This window comes from Palaemon carinicauda, unplaced genomic scaffold, assembly GCF_036898095.1.
Source record: "Palaemon carinicauda isolate YSFRI2023 unplaced genomic scaffold, ASM3689809v2 scaffold284, whole genome shotgun sequence".
Taxonomy (NCBI): Eukaryota; Metazoa; Arthropoda; class Malacostraca; order Decapoda; family Palaemonidae; genus Palaemon; species Palaemon carinicauda.
This window is the reverse complement of record NW_027170499.1, coordinates 101,571-123,056: the sequence shown is the minus strand read 5'-3', so window position 1 is coordinate 123,056 and position 21,486 is coordinate 101,571. Positions and strand designations below refer to the sequence as shown.

General features: G+C 42.8%; 1 protein-coding gene and 1 pseudogene across 1 annotated transcript in view; one reads left to right on the top strand and one right to left on the bottom strand.

Moving 5' to 3' along the window:
- The window catches only part of LOC137636384 (uncharacterized), a 56,165-nt gene extending 51,835 nt beyond the window's left edge, over positions 1–4,330 (top strand). Inside the window, exons 2-4 of the mRNA XM_068368795.1 lie at positions 545–1,458; positions 2,254–2,456; positions 3,190–4,330. Of these exons, the coding sequence (XP_068224896.1) occupies positions 1,388–1,458; positions 2,254–2,456; positions 3,190–3,290 (375 nt within the window). The 5' untranslated portion in view covers positions 545–1,387 and the 3' untranslated portion in view covers positions 3,291–4,330. The remainder of the gene's footprint in view (positions 1–544; positions 1,459–2,253; positions 2,457–3,189) is intronic.
- Positions 4,331–4,521: 191 nt separating this feature from the next.
- LOC137636383 (uncharacterized) lies at positions 4,522–14,986 on the bottom strand (annotated as a pseudogene).
- Positions 14,987–21,486: the final 6,500 nt, after the last annotated feature.

Genomic DNA, 21,486 nt, shown 5'->3' with positions numbered 1-21,486 from the left:
AGTTTTTTGCATTTTATAGTACTGTGCTTTAACATTCATCCTTTTGCCATTGATTTGATATGTTGAAGGTCAACAATGGATGAACATATAAGATTAAATAGGCTGATTTCATAACTGTGGGACTGCAATAAAAGATTGTTTGGTCTGTTCAATAAAGAATTTGCCAAATGTTTTTGTTTCAAAATTTTCAGCTGTTTTATCATTTTATTGAAATTCCTTTTTATTCATATCTATATTAGTAATTTAATCTTTTTATATGTGCATTCAATTTAATGGGTGTTTGCTAAAGTACTCAATTAACCCCCTTAGCTTTTGCTATAGGAATACAGTATGTCGGTATTAAGAAAAAGGGTAATGGCAGTTTCTTTTTAGAAAGGATAATTTTTTTATCACTATTTTTGTTGTTGGACAAAATCAGAGTTGTGACTAACCTTTATAACACTTCAGTTGTTGATATTGGAAACATTTAGTCATTTTTTAGAAGTAACAAAGTCTTTCATTTCTTTTGTGGTACAGAGGTGTCTTAATATTTATTCGTTTTCAGGATAGAGGAATCTGATTGTGCCTCATCACCACATAGCAAGACTAATACTAGTTCTCTGAATGTAGACAAAAGCAACTGCCCTAAAGAAGGTTTTATTTTGAATAAACCTGATGTATCATCAGAGAACTCTAAGTCTCATAAAAAAGAAAAACGAATTAAGAGAAAACAGAAAACCAAAGATGATGAGAAAAAGTTAGGAGATCAGTTGATTGAAGAGTTTTCTCAGTATCAGTCTTCTTGTCCTGACAGAGTAAGTGAAAGGGAAGGAAGTAATGAATGTGAACAGTCAGATGTTTCACTTGCTGAGAGGAGATTTGTGGTGCAACCAGTCTAGAAAATGTGTCATCTCTTGTAAGTAAAACTGTAAGCTCTCCAGCTTCTGAAAAAACTGAAAATGTATCAGTAAAACACTCTAATGATAACCAAAGCATCAATAATTCTCCTAAAGGATCTCAGAGAAAATCTGAGACTGAAAATGTTACTACTGAAGCAGTGTGCGATGATGGTGTTGGCTTAACATCCGAAGATCCCCCAAGGATTAATGAAAATATTGGACATACAGATTCACGGCCATATGCTAAGAGAAAATATAGGGACTATAATATAGACCCTATATTAAATTCCTATGCTTAGAACATATACAGGCCCTATGAATTTAGGGTTCCCTATAATTTAAAGGGTGGCTCAGACATGCCTTTCGCAAGCCCTATAAATAAATAGTAGTCATGATATCAACTCTTTGCTTGTGAAAAACATTTATATTATCAAAAGATGTCTTACAAAAATAATAACACATAAAAAGAAAGAAAAACTATTGAACAGGTGGGCCAAACTTCATATTTTATGAACTCGGAGATGTCCCTCTCGGAGTTCAAGCACAACACAACAAAACAAGCTTCTGCCAAGTTTCACAGGTAAGAATTTCTTTGATTATTTTTTTAGCAAAGTAAGTGATAAAATAGTAGTTGCAAGTAAACTTGTCATTTGAATTCGTAAATAAATTACATTCTTCCAATAGATATGATAGCTCATGCATGGAAAAGGTGTTGGTTTTTAACTGATGCTAAAAGGTTCATCTGTTTTTAAGAGAAATTGTTGTATTTGTGCAAAGTTTACATTAGGTTTGGCTTGGAGAAGTTGAGAAATTCTGGTAACTAATCTAACGAAATCAAAGTAACCTAGACAGTGGGTAACCCCCTGGAACAGAATGCCAAAAAAGGCCTTATCCTTTGGGTTCTAGCAAAATGAACTAATTTTCATCCACAATTTTGCTTTATTTAAATGATTTAGACATCTGGAGATGATTCCCAGGTTTTCAAGTATAATTAAACCAATGTGAACCTAATGTAGGAAATCATAGCTCCAAGTTGGTTGTCTGGAGCTGGTGATGGTAGCCTAACCTAGGGTTTGTTCATAACTTTGTAAGATAATTTAGATGGCGTCTAGAGTAGGCCTAGGGTTGATTTCCAACATGGTCATCATCAGCAGATTATAAAAACCAATTTGAACCTAATTTGGGCATTTCATATTACATCTAAGTTTATGCCCAGTTTACTAAAGTGTAAGTTAGCTGTGCAGTGTGGACTGTGGAGGGCTGCTGTTGAGCTAGCCAGGGGTCATGGATGGCAGCTTAGGTTTTGTAGAGTTAAACACTAGGCTAACAAACATTTCATGAGTCTTACATTACACGTATATTTCATATATTTCAGTATGTGCCGACAATTCCGTCATATCCGAAACCTTCAGCGCTATCAGCATGGCCACATACAAAGGGTTGTGACAGACCGAAGCAACCCATTTCATGCCATGACAGAGGAAGAAATTCTGATGAGGTTCCGATTACGTAAAGAGTGCACACTTTCAGTGATTGCACAGATAGAGCATCGACTGCCCAATGCTCTTAGCAACAGAGGTAGGCATGAGTCGTTATCACATTGTTTTTGTGCTTATATGTCAGGTGATGAAGTATTCGTGAGTGATATAATGCTCATTTTTACTTATCTAACAACATTTCCTTAATAGTAATGTACCAGGTAGGTACAATACATAAGGTGCCTTCATTACCTGTAAGCACAAGCAAAAGTAATTGTTATATCTGTATACTGTACTGCAGTGATTCTCAACCAGTGTGCCAAGGCACAATGATATGCCACAAGATTATTAGAAGTGTGCTGCGAAACATTGTCAAGGCACACCTGAAAATACGAAAAATGGGTATAGATTTTGGTTTTACATGAATGAAAAGTAATGCTTTCCAACTAATTCCAGCAGTATGGTGATATTTACTGAAGTAAAATAAGTTCTTATTTATACCTGATATTTTTTATGCCTGTAGTTCTATCTTGTAATTATATGTGTACCCTTTTAAATTTTGCCAAGTATACTGTATGCCGTGGTATTCTTATGAGATCTTAAGTGTGCCATTGGTAAAAAAAGGTTGAGGCATTTGCTATACTTAGTTTACTTAGGCAAGATATTTTATTGGTTTCTGCTAAATGTGTTATTTTAAAGGTTTTATGAAGCTACCTAGAGATTTTATGTTTAATACAGTAAAAGATTATACAATTTTTCAAGTAAAAAAAGTTGAGAATTATGCCTGGACATGGTTTGAGGGAAGTATTTCATGATTTTTTCTTTTTCTACAGGCTGTCCTGTGCCTTCTCACCTGCAGGTCCTAATTGGATTGAGATACATTGCCACTGGAAACGACCAACTTGGTATATCAGATTGGTGTGACGTATCATAGTCTTTTGTTAGATGTGTTGGCAAGGTAGCATATGCAATTGGAAGTTTGTGTGCAGAGTTCATCAAGTTTCCAGACCAAGATAATATTAGCAGGATCAAGCATGAATTTATGACTATAGCTGGAATGCCAGGTGTAATTGGGTGCATTGACTGCACTCATATTGCAATTGAGATGCCAAGTCACCCGCGTCCTGAAATTTTTCGCAACAGAAAAGGTTATTTTTCATTTAATGTACAAACAGTCTGTGGTCCTCAATTGCAGCTGTACAACATTGTAGCTCGGTGGTCTGGCAGTGCACATGACAGTAATATTTTTTAAAATAGTTGACTCTGTCAGGAACCCGAAGATGGTATTCTGCCCGGATACTAGTTGGGTGACAGTGGATATCCATATCGTGAATATTTGTTGACTCCTCTGACAGCTCCTCATGGCCATGGAGAGAACCGCTATAATGCTTCTCACATAAGAATGCGAAACAGTGTTGAGAGAGCATTTGGACTATTAAAAAGAAGATTTGCTTGCCTTGGAAAGAAAAGGAGGACTTCTATGAGAAACACCAAACACCTAATTATTGCTGCTGCAGTTCTCCATAATTTGGCCATCGCCTACAGAGTACCCGAGACAGATAATGTAATTCATGAACTTCATGATCCCGATGACCCAGAAGCCCAAGGAAACATACAAGAGGAGGAATTGAGGCAGCAACCTCAAGCAATGAGAAATATCTAAGTCTTTAAAAGGCAGCAAATCATCAGATAGTATTTTGCTTAGGAAAAAAATCACCACCACCAGGCTTAAAGTTACCAAAAACCAAATTCAAAGTATGTATATACATTACAGATGTGGCAAATAAACCAGAAACAGTTATTTGTAATTTTAATTTCTTCCACAAAAATATACAGTACAGTAGTCAAAATACATTCCAGACTAGAACACAATGCACATTTCACCACAGCCAAAATATATATAATACTATATTGCACTGAAAAAACTTGAAGTGACATTGGATCTGTTTAAAGCATCGAGTTTATCACAAATTCTTATGGTTACCTGTCCTTGTTCCCCTGTTACTTCCAACAGTTTCTTGCCTACATCAACCCAGATTTGATGAGCCTGGAGACAAAGGTTTGTACAGTATCCTCGTTTTTCTTTTTAATTTTTTTCGTTTTTCTTTCTTAATTTCAATATCTAGGCTGAGGCTTTTCATTGTCTTTTCATGTTCCTTCCGTTGCATCTCAAGAGACTCTTCAAAGCTGGCCTTCTGAGTGAACTTTGTTGTTCGTCGGCACTTTGGGGCTGAGGTAAAATTTGATTGGCCAGGTGTTGCTGTGTATTCTGTTGGGGTGTCTCTGGCATTAAAGTGTATTCTGTTGGGGTGTCTCTGGCATTAAACTGTATGGAGGTGGGAGTGTTTGTTTGAGTATCCTGTGTCACGTTAGCTTCTTGAGAGGAGACTTTGTCAGCTGGTGTGCTCTGTGTTGTGTTGAATTCAAATGAAGTGAGTTTAGGAGGTGTTATGATGGAGTGTATAGAGTTGTTAGTGTGCTGTGCCATTATTTGAGAATCAAACATTATCTCTCATTTTTGCCCATCATTTCTGATACCAATCACAGTATGTGGTTGACCTGAAAAGACAAAAAAAAAAAAAGTAATGCTATGATTGTACTGGAAAATATTACTTATGCAAACTTTGGGGCTACTAATTCCTCCTTATTCTATAAAAGATTCCCTAAAAGTAAAGCAAATATTAAAGTGATGAATGATTTACCTAATCCTAATAACTACACAGTTGTGGGTCACACCATGTTAGACATGATTCTTGTGCAGTAAGTTTATTAATTCACAAAAAAGGTTAGATTATGGTGAAATTTGAGATAATCCCAAATGTGACAAGAAAAGAGGATTTGCCCAGACCTCCTTGGCAGCTAAGGGGGGTGGGGGTGCACAGCCACCCACCTAGGAAATTAATTCAATGACAGGTTAGGTAGGTATTTTAGGTTCGTCTGGGGCACTAACCTAACATAAAACACCTACCTAACCTGGCACTAAATTGGTTATTTCCTAGCTGGGGCTGTAGCCCCCCAGGCCCCCTTTTTTATTCAACAGAGTTCCGCCTTTATAACCTTACATTTTAGGCCAAGACAAACAACTTTTCTTCCATAATTTCAACTACATTAAATGCTTCCTTACGACTTACAAGAATATTACCAAATAGAAGCTAATTTAACTTCTTTATAAATTGATAAGTAGGGGATATGTGTAAAATAAGTGACTTCCTCTCAATTTCATGGGAAAAAATGAATAGAGAAACAAAACATTTGTATGAAAATCAGTAAAATATGCAAAAATCCAAGCAGAGCTCTCTCTAGAATGATCAAAGTAGGACTTACCAGTACTCTGAAGTGCATCACAGTCCAGTTCATTCTCCTCACCATCAAGGTCATCACTTATGATAGTAAGGATTTTAGCAGTCTCTTCATCTTCAGGCTTAGGAGGAGCACCACCACCTGTCCTCATAGTCTCTCGCTTATAGACTGCATGCCGTTTGCTTGCTCTGAAATTTTACAAGAGTTAGTGGTTAAATGAATATCTTTGTTCCAAACAATTAGGCTAACCAGTATATAGCCTGAAATTAAGACCAAACAATTAGGCTAACCAGTATATAGCCTTGAATTAAGAACAAAATCCAAGCAATTAGGCTAACTAGTATATAGCCTGAAAGTAAGACCAAACAATTAGGCTAACCCGTATATAGGCTTAAATTAAGAATAAATGCCAAACAATTAGGCTAACCAGTAGATAGCCTGAAATTAAGACCAAACAATTAGACTAACCAGTATGAAGTTTGAAATTAAGAATAGTACAAACTGCAATGAGAATTATTTATTTGCTCAGCATTTGAAAAGTGTTATTCCTTAGGTATAGCCTAAATAAAACGGTAAATTTGTATTGTATTACAGGGTGTGATTTCGAACAGAAAATGTTTTCCTATAGTAAATAACGTGATTTAACCGAATTTGACGTTCATTTCAACAGCAAACAAACAGATCAACCAATTTGGATAACTTTTAAGTTGTCAAATTGGTTGTTGTTATTACGGATGAAATGATGGTGAAAACCGGTTAAATCACGTTATTTACTACAGGAAAACATATATTTTCTGTTAAAATGGTTAAATATAATCACTGTTGTCATATATGTTGTGTTAAAATTTTTAAATATAAGCACTAGTTCAAATTCGGTGTCACTCCACTCACGTATGTACTGCGAACGATAACATTAGCAACGTTACCAACGATACACAGCGTTACCAACGTTACGGTGATACACAGCATTACCAACGTTGCGGTGGCATTACTAACGTTAGCAATGATACGGTAATATTATCGTGTATTTTAAAGAATTTTTCCATATACCCTTTACACAATACATAAAAAAGTACAAATAGGGTACAGAACCTAACAAACCCACCTAACCTAACCTAAGGGTTCCCAGGTCACAAACCCAATATAATGACCTTTGTTATATCACTTCACTCATGTTACGGTAACGTTAGTACTGTTACGATAACATTATATATAATGGTTTTTGTTTCACCATTAGTTCGCTTCACTCGCATGAAAACAAAACATCAAGCTCGTATGTACTGGCAAGCGGTAATGTTGAGCTGCGCACGGTAACATTATAATGGTTCTTGTTGCTCACTTACGATCATAGGAAAATAAAACATTACCCTCGTATGCATTGGCAATTGGTAATGCTGAGCTTCACACTCAAACAAAATATAAAACTAACACATTAAAGTTAAAGAAATTAATGACTACTTTTATGACCGTGACGACGTAACTTAGGGGTCACGGGGGTGTTGTGACTGAGACTGTGGTGGCTCAACTGTTTTGCCTTAGATTAGAACTGCACTTGGAACACTGTAAAAGTTGGTATATTACATTACGAGATTTAAGAAAATTATCAACATTGGAATACACCAAAATAGTTTCAGGTATGTATTACTGAAGACGGTACAATTTTCTAACACTTAGATCGTAAAATACACAAAAGACGACACTTGAACTAACAAAGATCTGACTTGGACAAAGGTTTCCACGGAAAAGGGCTTGTTGGAAGGTGGGGGTAGGGAAATATTAACACCCCTGTGCAAACTTTACATATGTATGGGTTCGTGATTGGTTAACGGAAAAGCAACGGAGTCTAGAGAGTAAACATGAATGAATAGAATGGGAAACTTGTCCAGAGCAAGCATTTATGTGAAATCTGGGAGTGACAAGGTAATAACAAAATGTATAAAAGAAATATATGAAGATAAAATGGAATGTATGATAAATAATATTTGATGGGTATATAAAATGAGGTGATTTTATAAGGTATCGGATAATAAAACGAGTAATACTGGGGTCAAACGTAATATGTATATGAGGGTATTACATAACTAATCAAGTAATAGACTTGAACGGAGCTGATAGAGAGACGAATACTTACATTTCACGATTAGAGAAGAAGAAATCTTATTGGAGGAGGAAAAGTCTCTGCGCAGAGAGGCGGGGTTTTTGCGTAGAAAGTCGAAACCTGCTATGTACAAACGTACGTATAGTACAAGAGCGTCTAGAACTGGCAAGTAGAATGAGAAAACTTAAATGAAAAACACTGCTAATTTTAGCATGATACGTTAACATTTGATCTACATTACACGTTGGCAGCACTGGTTACTGTATTTTTTCATGAGACATAGTCTTTGCAATGGCACCTCCAAAGTTTATCCAGCTATACTGTTTTGTATTTTCCTCCGTTTATTATTCATTCAAGAAGGTAATGTATAGAGGAGAAAAGGCTTGTTTTACGATTATATATTGTTTCCCCAGTATGTTTTCACCACCCAAAACACCGAGTTCCCACTGGTGGTCCCCCATTATCGTAGGATATAGATGTATATATATTTCTGAAACTATTCATTTGCGACGGAAACGAGTGTCATTTTCGAAGAGAGCATAATTTTTTCTATAAGAAAAAGTAGTTTTTTTTCCTAGGTTACATTGCCCTGTAATACACTACAATAATACTGTAAGGACAGTGAGACAAGCTATCACCAACAACAACTGACGGTTTATTCAAACATGTGCTAGGATATAATACAAGGTGCGGACGGAAAAGTAGCATGCGCGCAGGCGCCAATCTGGCTTGAACTAACCGCCACAATATGTGTGTTTTTTCCCATGTACAAATGCTTGAAATACAAGTCAATAGAAATAGGTAGCGAAATTATAAATAAATAAAATTGTAGCTCTGAGGGAGCGGAATAAATATATACAGTGAACCACAGTGTGGCAAAAAGAGAATTTAAATGAAATGGAGAATTCAATGAGAATGCTGGACGACGGAGGGAGCGATGTCCTTACAAGTACTCCCCCCCCCCCCAAGACATCAGGCGGCGTAGAGGGCTGATGAGACTAGTCTTCGTATCGTTTCGGGCGTCGGAGGGTTCCTCTTGCTCTTGAACCGAGGGGCGCGTCGGCGGTCGGCGTATGGATCGCTACCTCTGGTCGTCGTTTGTTGCTTTTCTTCTCATTGGTCGCCTTGTTTTGAGGTGACACTCAGGATCTGCCAGGTCCCGCGGAGGCAGTGTCGCATCCTTCGAGAAACGCCGGTTTCACGCGGTCTATTGAGACCCAGTCCTCTTGGCCATGCACGTCGAGAAGGAAGGCTTTCGTCGTTTTCTTGATTACTCGGTAGGGGCCTCGATAGGGTCTGGTTAGCGGCTGTCGATGAGCGTCGACACGGACGAAAACATACCCGCAGTCGTCCAGGTTCCTTGGCTTGAGATGCTTAGTTCTGTATTGGTAAATTTTAAGACATGGCCTGAACTTTCTGGCGATGTCCCTGAGATGATCCAGCTGCCTGTCGTCGGTTGATGTTGGAAAGAATTCGCCGGGAACTGCGAGCGGCTCTCCGTAAACCTTTTCGTCGGGCGATGGCTCGCCATCTGCGCGAGGGGCGGTGCGAAGGCCGAGAAGAACCCAAGGAAGTCGTGATTTCCAGTCCCCGTCGGTGCAGCTCGCCATCAGGGACGCCTTTAGAGCGCGATAAGTTCGTTCGACCATGCCGTTTGCTGCGGGGTTGTATGCCGTGGTGCTGTGGAGTGTCGTTCCCATCAGGTTTGCCAGGGCGAGCCATATCTCTGACAGGAAAGCGGGGCCTCTGTCTGTCGTGATGTCGTCAGGAACGCCAAATCTGCTCACCCAGCTTGACAAAAGGGCTTCGGCGCATGCTTGGGTCGTAGCTTCGGTCATCGGTGATGCTTCCAACCACCTCGTGGAGCGATCGATGATTGTCAGCAGGTAGCGAGCAGATCCCGAAGGCAGCAAAGGTCCCATGATGTCGATGTGGATGTGACCGAAACGTCTTTTCGGTTGGGGAAAATCACCTATCCCCGATTTGGTGTGATGGCTTATCTGGCTTGTCTTGCAATTGATGCATGTCTTCGCCCATTCCCGGGCGTCCTTTTTGATCCCTGGCCAGATGAACTTTTCAGACTAAGCGAGCAGTGGTGCGTCCCGAGGGGTGTGAAAGTCCATGGATGATGTCGAATATTTTTCTTCTGCAGGTTGCCGGAATCCAGGGGCGTGGGCGGCCGGTGTTGGTGTCGCAGAGGATAGTTACTCCTGCTGGCCCGAGGGGAATTGCAGTTATCTTGAGCGCAGATGGCCCCGTCAGGTGATCCTATGCCTCTAGGTCGGTGCGCTGCTCGGATGCGAGGTTGGCGTAGTCAATTCCCAGGTGGATTGCGTTGATTTCAATCCTTGAAAGGGCGTCTGCGACTGGGTTTCCGGGAACGTAGCTTATGGTGCACTCGAATTCGACGATTTCTGCGAGATGACGTTGTTGTTGAGAGGACCATGCGTCTGTCAATTTTGTGAAGGCGTGTACGAGGGGTTGATGGTCCGTCACGATGGTGAAGGGTGTGCCCTCCAGGATGTGCCTGAAGTGGCGGACGGCGAGGTAGACGGCAAGGAGCTCCCTATCGAAGGTGCTGTATCTTGTTTCGGCGGGTTTCAGTTTTCTGCTGAAGAATGCCAATGGTCGAGGAGAACCATCGAAGAGCTGTTCCAGCACAGCCCCACAGGCGACATTGCTGGCGTCGGTCGTCAGTCGCAGAGGGGCGTTATCGTCGAAATGAGCCAGGGTGGTGGCGTTGGCGAGGGCGTCCTTTGTTCGGGTGAATGCATGTTGTTGTGGGTAACCCCACTCAAGTTTCTTCGCCTTTCCCTTCAGGACATCGTCGAGGGGTGTCAGGGTCTGCGATGTTGGGGATGAAGCGCCTATAGTAATTGACCATCTCCAGGAACTCCTGAAGTTGGCGGGTGGTCGTAGGTGTCGGGAACTTTCTGATGGCATCCACCTTGGTTGTCATGGGTTTTACCCCACTCGAGGACACGCGATGACCGAGAAAGTCCACTCCTTCAGCGCCGAATGTGCATTTGTCGAAACGTACAACTAGACCATTCTCCTGCAGGCGTTTGAGGACGGCGCGGATGTGCCTCCGGTATTCCTCCTTGGTCCTTGAGAATATCAGGATGTCGTCGACGTAGCAGACGCAGAGTGGTAGGTTGCCCAGGATGCTATCCATTAGGCGTTGGAAGGTCGCCCCCGCATTGCGTAGACCGAAGGTTGAGTATGCGGTGTAGGATCCGAACGGTGTCACAATGGCAGTTTTCGGAATGTCCTCTGGAAATACGGGGACCTGGAAGTAAGACTTGAGAAGGTCCATCTTGGTGAAGTATTTCGTGCCATGCAACGCATTCGTCAGGTCTTGCATGTTGGGCAGAGGGTAGTGGTCGGGCGTTGTGATGAGGTTGAGGCGCCTGTAGTCGCCGCAAGGTCTCCAGGTCCCGTCAGGCTTCTTTACCATGTGTAGGGGAGATGCCCAGGGGCTCGATGCTTTCTTACAGATACCCATGCGTTCCATGTCCTCAAAGGCGCGTTTGGCGTCCCTCAGCTTCTGGGGCGGTGGGGCGGGAGGCGGCGGAATTTGGCGTGATGTGGTGGTAGATCCCGTGCTTGGAGTGGTATCCCGGCGATTGACGGAGCTCGGGCTTGAAAACGTCAGGAAATTCTTGCAGAAGGTCGGCGTAGGGCTGCGTCATTACAGCAGATATGGACATTGTGGAAGGGGCGGCTCTCAGGGGGCGGGACCGGCAGGTTCCTGTGTCGATGAGGCGTTTCCCGGCAACGTCGACAAGTATTCCGTGGTGAGCGAGGAAATCTGCACCGAGGAAGGGGCGACTGACGTCAGCGATGGCGAATGGCCAGGAATACGAACGGCCCAGGATAGATATCCTGAGGATCCTAGTCCCATAACACCGTATGGGAGACCCGTTGGCGGCGACGAGTGAGGGGACGTCTTTGCTGGGACCACGGTTTAGGTCGGCTTGTGACGGCGGGAATGTTGACTGCATTGCGCCGGTTTCGACCTTGAGTCTATGGTTGGAGACGGTGTCGAGGATATAGAAACCATTCTTGCTTTGGTTTCCTGCAGCTGCGATGGTGGTAGGTGGTTTCTTATGGCGACATCTTCTAGGGAAATTGCATGGTGCCCTACATTTCCTGGCGTCACTGCCGAACTGCTGGTGGTAGAAGCACCATGCTGGATTAGGGCTAGGATTCGGACGTTTCGGTTACGGTGGTTTCCTCCTTGCCAGAGCGTTGATCTCGTCGTCGTCAGGAGGCGTTGATGAAGAGTCTATGGAAGAGTAGCTGATGGAGGAGAACGAAGACGATACTGATGATGCCCCGAGGCGAGATGCTTTGGAGGCCTCGTGGAGCTTCTGAGCCTTTGACAGGAGTTCGTTCATCGGAAGTGTGTCGGCGTCTGTCAATTGGGCACTTACGTCCTGCGGCAGGCGTCGAAGGAAAATCTCCCGAGATAGGCTAATCTCACGCCGTAGGCCGTTGCTGTCGGTCTCGGGAAGCATTAACAGGCCGGTCAACTCGTCCCACGCCTCGACAGGAGAGGTGTCATCCATGAGTTTGCCGGCGAGGTCCAGGAATTTCTCAGTTCTCAGGTCGTCGTAGGAAACTTGGCCAGCCCGGGCGTCGAGCCATGTGGAAATCTTGTCGAATACCTCCTCTGGGATGGAGGTGAGAACGATGTCGGCCTTGGCGTAGGAGTCGCTGAGCCTAGCGACTCGGAAGAGTACGTCCGCTCTCAGGAACCAGGAAGCGGTGTTGTGTTGAGAAAACGGCGGTAGTTTAACTTTGGGCGTGGAGGCGAGGCCGTTGGGCGTGATGGGCGGGTTGAATCCGCCATTGTGGTCAGTCGACGAGTCGGCGAAGAGGTGGGAAATTGATATGTCGGTTAAGCTCATCCTACTGCCTTACAAATGTACCAAGGTGTGGGAGCACCAAAGGCCGAAGCTCACGCCTAAGGTAACGGAGTAAAAGAAGGTAGTAGGACCGTAATAAGTCCGTTAATGGCAAAGCCAAAACCGCTTATGCTACTTCAACTCCGTGGTCACCAGTTGTAAGGACAGTGAGACGAGCTATCACCAACAACAACTGACGGTCTATTCAAACATGTGCGAGAATATAATACAGTACAAGGTGCGGACGGAAAAGTAGCATGTGCGCAGGCGCCAATCTGGCTCGAACTAACCGCCACAGTGTGTGTTTTTTCACACGTACAAATGCTTGAAATACAAGTCAATAGAAATAGGTAGCGAAATGATATACAGGTATTCATAAAATTGTAGCTCTGAGGGAGCGGAATAAATATATACAATGAACCACAGTGTGGCGAAAAGAGAATTTAAATGAAACGGAGAATTCGATGAGAATGCTGGACGACGGAGGGAGCGATGTCCTCACTATAACAATAAAACTGGCCCTCGCCAATCCCTAATCTGATGCTTGCTTATGTATGCAGGAAGTGAGTCAAAAGTACTATTACTTTAATATGTTTATGAATACTTACTGGCTGTTGCTGGCTTCTTGCTGGTCCATAACCAGCAGCATTAAATAAGCTAGTGACTTCTTCCCATGCTGCTTTTTTTTCCTATGGATGATGTGGAAGTCATGGCTCTTATTGAATAAAATGTCGCTTCTTTCCTCTATCAAGGTCACCAGCATTGCTTTCTCATTTGCAGTTATATATCTTGGTCTTATACCATCCTTTTCTGCCATTTCCACAGTCTATGAGTCCTCAGTAACTCATTGAAAAAACAGGAATGCGCGACGTGTACCCAACTTAGTAATTACCCTCACAAATGTAAACAAATGTTTATCCAGCATACCAACTGTTTAGAGGGCAACAGACACCCTCTCAGCAGGGATACCAACCACACCATTTCCTAGAAGATGCTTTAAACAGCACCGAAAAATATAGGGCTTCCCTACACTTTCCATAGGGTATAAAGAAGGCCCTATAATTTCTCTTAGCTACGGTCAGTTCCAGATTGTGCTAAGCAGCCTAATAATTTAAATCCTCAGATTCCTTTCTCTACAAATGAGCCATTTAATAATGATTTTGAGAATTTGCTAACGACAGATGCTAGTGAAAATAATTCTCAATTACTAGCCCAAAGTGCTACCCTCACCATCAAGAGTTCCACAATTCCAGGCCTTACAGGTTCAAATGCATTTAATGTTTACAGTGAAAAACAACATCCTGTAGAAAATAATGATTATTACACAATAACAAACCTTGAGCTAGTAGACTCCCATGGATATGTTGCTAATGAAGAAATCTACCAGATTATTCGTTTCCACATAACATGAATAATGACGGGTCATCCCTTGGTGTTCATGATACAAGTAAAATTTGGAGACCAGTTGTCAGTAACTCTGAGGACATAAGGAATGATTGTTCAAAAGGAGCTCAACCTGTTATCCACAGAAGAGATGGTATCTGTATTAATGGTCAGCTGGTCGAGACAGGCCCAATGGTTCATCGAGGAGTCCAGGTGTTAACAACCCCAAGTAAGAATACAACCACTATTTTATTGCCTCCTGTACGTTACAATGAAGATGATAGTGGCTGTGTCATATCCATTGGAGTTGGAGAACTCAGTGAGTACTTCTGTAGGTTTTTGGGTCTCATATATAAATGTATCGTAAGTTGAATACTGCACAGTACTGTTTTCTTGATTAAGATTATAGATTTTAAAAATGAAGATTCTCTGTGTTTTGGGTTACATATTGTTTTTAGAAGAATTTTGTTGTTATTTTTTCTTGTTAAAGAGGAATCTTGTAGGAAAAAGTAATTTTTATGATAAAACTTTTTTTTTTTTTTACTATACTCACCTGATGTTCATATTACTGCTGAATGTTCATTACCTTAAAGAGTCATGTTCCTCTTTATTTACTTTAGATCCTACAGCTAAGCCTCTACTGTTCCTCATCCATAGTCACTCTCCTCGATATCTAGATTGTTTGGCAGAAGATCAGTCCCCTGGTGGTTACCAGAAATTCAGGTGTTATATAAATTGACAAGAGGTGCTTTAACAAGATGCTGCAGAAATCATACTGAAGAGAATATTGTAACTTACAAGAAAGGTAGACTACAATTTCGACAAGCAATTAAAGTAGCTTGGAGTCAGTTATGGTCATCTTTTGTTTCTTCAATATATAAGAGAACCCCACCTTCTGCTGTTTGGAGGAAAGTTCATGATTTCACTGGCAGATAAACTCCAAATTTTCAATATTAAACTTAGCCGGTGATTATATAAGCTGCAACTCTGTTGCTCGACAGAAAACTCTACGTTAAAAATCCGCCAGCGATCGCAATGCAGGTAGGGGGTGTACTTCAACAGCGCCATCTGTCGTGCAGGTACTCAGTACTCAATGTAAACACAGAACTCAATTTTCTCTCTGTCGGGCTACCGGCAAGACCTACTAATTCGCTGTTACTAACTGGATTTGTTTTCACAACTATTTGGTGAAGTACACTATTCTAGTTTTGAGCTTTCGCTATGCAGGTGTTTTATCTTCGTCTCAAAACTTGAACTCGTTTTGGATAGATTTAATTATGGTGACAAAGAGAGTATGGACTCTCTTTCACTTTTAAATGGCCGACCCTTCCCTTAGACGGAAGTGTGTTTAGGTTTTTAGTAATTTTGCTTAACACGTTATAGATCTATATATTTTATATCTCTCCGCCTTTATTAGGCCTCTTCGATTAACTTTCCATTTATTATAAACATATAAAAATAAATTTTTATGTTTTGTTTATATGCGACCTTTCCTGATAGTAGGCGGTCCTAACTTGGAACCGAAGTTAATCAACGTTGAGCCCGTTATATCGTATTTAGCCTTTAAAGAATTTAAAACTTTTTAAATTTAATGTTTTATGAAAGAATTTCTTTGATAGTCTTCATACTGTTTTCAAAGATGAACTAACGTTTAGTTTTTTAGACTACGCAGTTGTTGACGTTCAGGACGTTCAACATGCGCTCTATCGTTACGATAGAGAGAGAGTGTATCACGGTTTCACTTTGCAGTAAGAGTAAATCAATTCTGACGTTTTGTTCATTCTTTCTTAGCTTAAATGTTTTAAATTCTAAATTAAAGGAACTTTTTATTTGGAAAACCTTTCAGTTTTTTCCTTTAGTCAAATAACATGTTTTTTTGACGATATATAATTGGGCTCTTCTCTTAGGTGCGAAATCAAGAGAGAAAGAGAGAGAGAGATAGAGACGGAGGGAGAGAGAGGAGAGAAAACGTTCCGTTCAAGCGGGTAACGTTGTTCTCGTGTTACTCTCGTCCCTAGTCTCTGTACGGGGAGGAAGGTAAAACGTTTTCTAGGGTTTTATTCTTGTCCCCAGGCTATGTGCGGTGAGAGATTGTAAACGTAGTTTATTTGAACTAGTGTTTAGTCTCTTTCCCAGCCACTGAATTTTTTATCTTTATATATGTTTTCTGTTTTTTGCTAGTATTAATGAGCTGCATTATACGACTGATTTCGCAATTACTACCTTTTAATGAAGGGTAGAATTGCGTGTTTCAGGTAGAAATCAGTAAAAGTTTCGATTTCAGTGAAATAAGTGCAAAACAGAAAATCGATAAAGTGATATGCGCAAAGTGTTACAGTGTTGCGTCCGAGGGTTCGTCTGTTCGTGCCTGTCGTTCACCTAGTCCGGGACCTCTTGCAAGCTCCCAAGCCCAGGGGAGAAGTAATGTCGAATGACTTATGGGTTCGAGAGGCCTTGATCAATGAACAGACGTTTTTTCCCTCCGTGGTTTCGGGCGTATCTACCCAAGATCGCCCCACCCACACAAAGACGAGAGAGCCCATTTATTTCTCGTCTGCGGAAGAGGTTTCTCGTAAGAAACCATGGACCAAGGTCTCGCGGCTTATTAAGCGCAAGTCGGTCCCTTCCGCGCAAGTCCAACGGCCCAGTTGTAGCCACTGGGTCAGTTCGGACTCGCTGCAGTCTTCCGACGACTGCTCACCTCCTAAGAGAGGCAAAGCGGTACCGCATCAGGCAGTCACACCGTCTGTTGCCGCACCTGCTCTTGTAGACCCTAAGTGGTCTTTGCTGCAGACCATGCAGTCTCAGTTAACGTCATTGATGCTGGACTTTCGTGCGGAGAAGGTTGACACCAACCTCTAGCCTACAACCAACCACGGTTGTGCGTCCTGTGGACGCTGAGGCGACCTTCTGCCGCACTCCAGCTGAGAGAGTCCCGCCACCCATGCGTTCCAGTGTACCCTGCCAGCCGCATGTTGACGTTCAGCGACGCACGGAACCTTCCGTTGACGTTCGCGAGGTACAACAACAGTCTAAGTTGTTTTGTTTTGATGCGGTGCGTCAACCTCCGCATTCTAGAGTTGTTTTGACTGCTCAGTCTAGACAGTCAAAGCAGTCTCGAGTGGACACTGTACGTCCTCACGCACCTGTTGTGGTTGACAGTTCAGTTGTTGACAGTTCACAGACTGTCAAGCAGTTACATGACGTTGCCTTCTGGTCTGCTACTAATGCTCCAGTGAGAGACTCACTGAGGTAACCTAGCTTTTATCGGACAAGGTTCCTGTAGATGAGGAAGTTGCTGTTCTCCCTCCTACTGATATTCCCTTGAGGACTCTGTCAGATGGAGAGGAGCCTTAAGCTGCTTAGCCTCCTATGGACTTTAATTAAATCATGATGATTTTTTTTTAAGGATCTTCGTCCGGATCTTGTAACTGCTGCTCCTCGTTCGCCTAAACGTCAGAACTTACACTAGGCCTAGCTACTTCGAAGCCGTTGTTTTTAAGCTAGTGCTCTCTCGCTCTCCTAGAGAGCGTTACGTTGGCTAGGCGACTGGTTTTTGCACCAGGAGGAGTTATTAGGGATACAGCCTTTGATTTCCCTTCTTTTAAACTGGCTTATAGAGCGAGAGTCTGATATGACACAAGAGAAGTTCTCGGCTTGGGAGTTCATGCCTCTGCCCAGATAGACTTCTCAATTCTGGTAGACTCGCCCTGGCGCCTAGCCAGGAGACGCTCCAAGTTGTTTACAGGTCAACTTCTCAGCTTTTGTCAAGCCTTTGAAGTTTTGCTGTACTATTATGTCACACATAACAAGGCTTTCAGGGATGGTAAACGGTTCCGCCTCAGTCGCTAACCCCGTCTGTTGCCACACCTGCTCCCGTAGACCCTAAATGGGCTTTGCTGCAAGCCATGCAGTCCAAGCTTGCGTCCTTGATAGAGGACTTAAATGCGGAGAAGAACCTTCTGGCCAACAACCTTCCAACCGGTTGGTTGTGCGCCCTGTTGACGCTGAGGTAACCTACTCGCGTCTGCCAGTTGAGGTGGTTCCTCCTTCTGGCCAACAACCTTCCAACCGGTCGGTTGTGCGCCCTGTTGACGCTGAGGTAACCTACTCGCGTCTGCCAGTTGAGGTGGTTCCTCCACCGATGCGACCCAGTGTGGGTTGCCAGTCGCACGTTGAAGTTAAGCGACGCTCGGAGGTGGTTGTTGACGTTCAGGACGTTCAACAACCAGCAGAGGTGACTTGTTGTGACGCAGTGCGTCAACCTCAGCAACCCGGTAGGGTGTTGACTGCACAACCCAGACGGTCTAGACAGTTTCGGGTTGACGCTGTACTTCCTCGCGCACCCATGGTTGTTGACAGTTCACAGACTGTGCAGCAGTTCCATGATATTGCGTCCGGCTCCGTCACGCATCCACCAGTGCGACCGGATTCAGCGAGTCAGACGTTGCCCACTCCGTTGCCGTTTCCTCATCAGTTTCGGATGAGGAACCCTCTGATGAGGACGTTGCTGAACAAGACGATCAGCCCCCAGCCCTGCTATCCATCCAGAAGATGCTGAAGAAGGAACGCTGCTCAGTCAGGCTGTGGATGAGTCTGGTAGGGACACTGTCATCCGTGGATCAATTTGTGTCACTAGGAAGACTACACCTCCGTCCTCTTCTATACCATCTAGCTTTTCACTGGAAAAAGGACAAGACGCTAGAAGCGGTCTCGATCCCGGTTTCCGGAAAGATAAAGTCTTGTCTGACTTGGTGAAAGGACTATATCAACCTTAGAGAGGGTCTTCCCCTGACTGTTCAGACTCCCAACCACGTTCTCTTCTCGGACGCATCGGACGTAGGCTGGGGTGCAACATTAGACGGTCGGGAATGCTCGGGATTATGGAACTCGAGTCAAAGGACAATGCATTTCAACTGCAAGGAGCTACTGGCAGTACGTCTGACCTGGAAAAGCTTCAGGTCTCTCCTTCAAGGCAAAGTGGTGGAGGTGAACTCGGACAACACCACGGCTTTGGCGTACATCTCCAAGCAAGGAGGGACCTACTCTCTGACGTTGTACGAGATCGCAAGGGACCTCCTCACCTGGTCAAAAGGTCTAGACATATCACTAGTAACGAGGTTCATCCAAGGCAACTTGAATGTCATGGCAGATTGTCTCAGTCGGAAGGGACAAATAATTCCAACAGAATGGACCCTCCACAAGGATGTATGCAAGAGACTTTGGGCCACCTGGGGCCAGCCAACCATAGATCTCTTCGCAACCTCGATGACCAAGAGGCTCCCAATATTTTGCTCACCAATCCCGGACCCAGCAGCAGTTCATATAGATGCCTTTCTACTAGATTGGTCACATCTAGATCTTTATGCATTCCCTCCGTTCAAGATTGTCAACAAGGTACTGCAGAAGTTCGCCTCTCACGAAGGGACAAGGTTGACGCTAGTTGCTTCCCTCTGGCCCGCGAGAGAATGGTTCACCGAGGTACTTCGATGGCTAGTAGACGTTCCCAGAACACTTTCCCTAAGGGTGGACCTTCTACGTCAGCCACGCGTAAAGAAGGTACACCAAGGCCTCCACGCTCTTCGTCTGACTGCCTTCAGACTATCGAAAGACTCTCGAGAGCTAGAGGCTTTTCGAAGGAGGCAGCCAGAGTGATTGCTAGAGCAAGGAGAACATCCACCCTTAGAGTCTACCAATCGAAGTGGGAAATCTTCCGAAACTGGTGCAAGTCAGTATCCGTATCCTCGACCAGTACCTCTGTAACTCAAATAGCTGACTTCCTCTTATATCTGAGGAAAGAACGATCTCTTTCAGCTCCCACTATCAAGGGTTACAGAAGCATGTTGGCATCAGTCTTCCGTCACAGAGGCTTAGATCTTTCCAACAATAAAGATCTACAGGACCTCCTTAAGTCTTTTGAGACCACGAAGGAGCGTCGTTTGGTTACACCTGGTTGGAATTTAGACGTGGTACTAAGATTCCTTATGTCAGACAGGTTCGAACCGCTACAATCAGCCTCCCTGAAAGATCTCACCTTAAAGACTCTTTTCCTGGTATGCTTAGCCACAGCTAAAAGAGTCAGTGAGATTCATGCCTTCAGCAAGAACATCGGATTCTCATCCGAAACGGCTACATGTTCTACAACTTGGTTTTCTAGCCAAAAACGAGCTGCCTTCTCGGCCTTGGCCAATATCGTTCGATATTCCAAACTTATCGTATGGTTGGAAATGAACTAGAAAGAGTCTTATGTCCTGTAAGAGCTCTTAAGTTCTATTTAAAACGAACTAAACCTTTACGAGGCCCGTCTGAAGCTTTATGGTGTTCAGTTAAGAAACCATCTTTGCCTTTGTCAAAGAATGCTTTATCCTATTTTATCAGACTGTTAATACGAGAAGCTCATTCCCATCTGAATGAGGAAGACCAAGCTTTGCTGAAGGTAAGGACACACGAAGTTAGAGCTGTCGCAACTTCCGTGGCCTTTAAACAAAATAGATCTCTGCAAAGTATAATCGACGCAACCTATTGGAAATAATGTTTTATTTTTGTTTTTGGGTTGTCCGGAAGGCTAAGAAGCCTTTCGCATCCTACTTGATTTGGCGGGTGGTCAAAGTCATTTCTTGAGAAGCGCCTAGATTAGAGGTTTTGATGAGGTCCTGTTGTATGGGTTGCAACCCTTGATACTTCAGATCCTAGGGGTCGCTCAGCATCCTAAGAGGATCGCGAGGCTCCGTAAGGAAGACGTACTTAAAAAGGCAGAGTAATTGTTCAAGTCGACTTCCTTACCAGGTACTTATTTATTTTATGTTTGTTATTTTGAATAACTGCTAAAATGAAATAAAAAATCCTTAGCTCATTATAATGTAAACAATTATTGCTGGTCTCTACCCACCCCCCTGGGTGTGAATCAGCTTATATAATCACCGGCTAAGTTTAATATTGAAAAATGTTATTTTTATAATAAAATAAATTTTTGAATATACTTACCCGGTGATTATATATTAAAGGACCCTCCCTTCCTCCCCAATAGAGACCCAGTGGACCGAGGAGAAAATTGAGTTCTGTGTTTACATTGAGTACTGAGTACCTGCACGACAGATGGCGCTGTTGAAGTACACCCCCTACCTGCATTGCGATCGCTGGCGGATTTTTTACGTAGAGTTTTCTGTCGAGCAACAGAGTTGCAGCTTATATAATCACCGGGTAAGTATATTCAAAAATTTATTTTATTATAAAAATAACATTTCTCCACCTGTGTCAAAAAGTAATGATCAATATACAGTATTACTAATTCTTTGGAAGTTAGTAATTCACTAGCTAATCATGTTGAGAGAGTATCCCAAAAGTCAGAATACTTTCCAGGCTATTATATACAGATGTAAAGAAGAACAAAGGACTCAACTTCAGATCAAATAAAGTGGAAGCATACAGTACAACCTTTT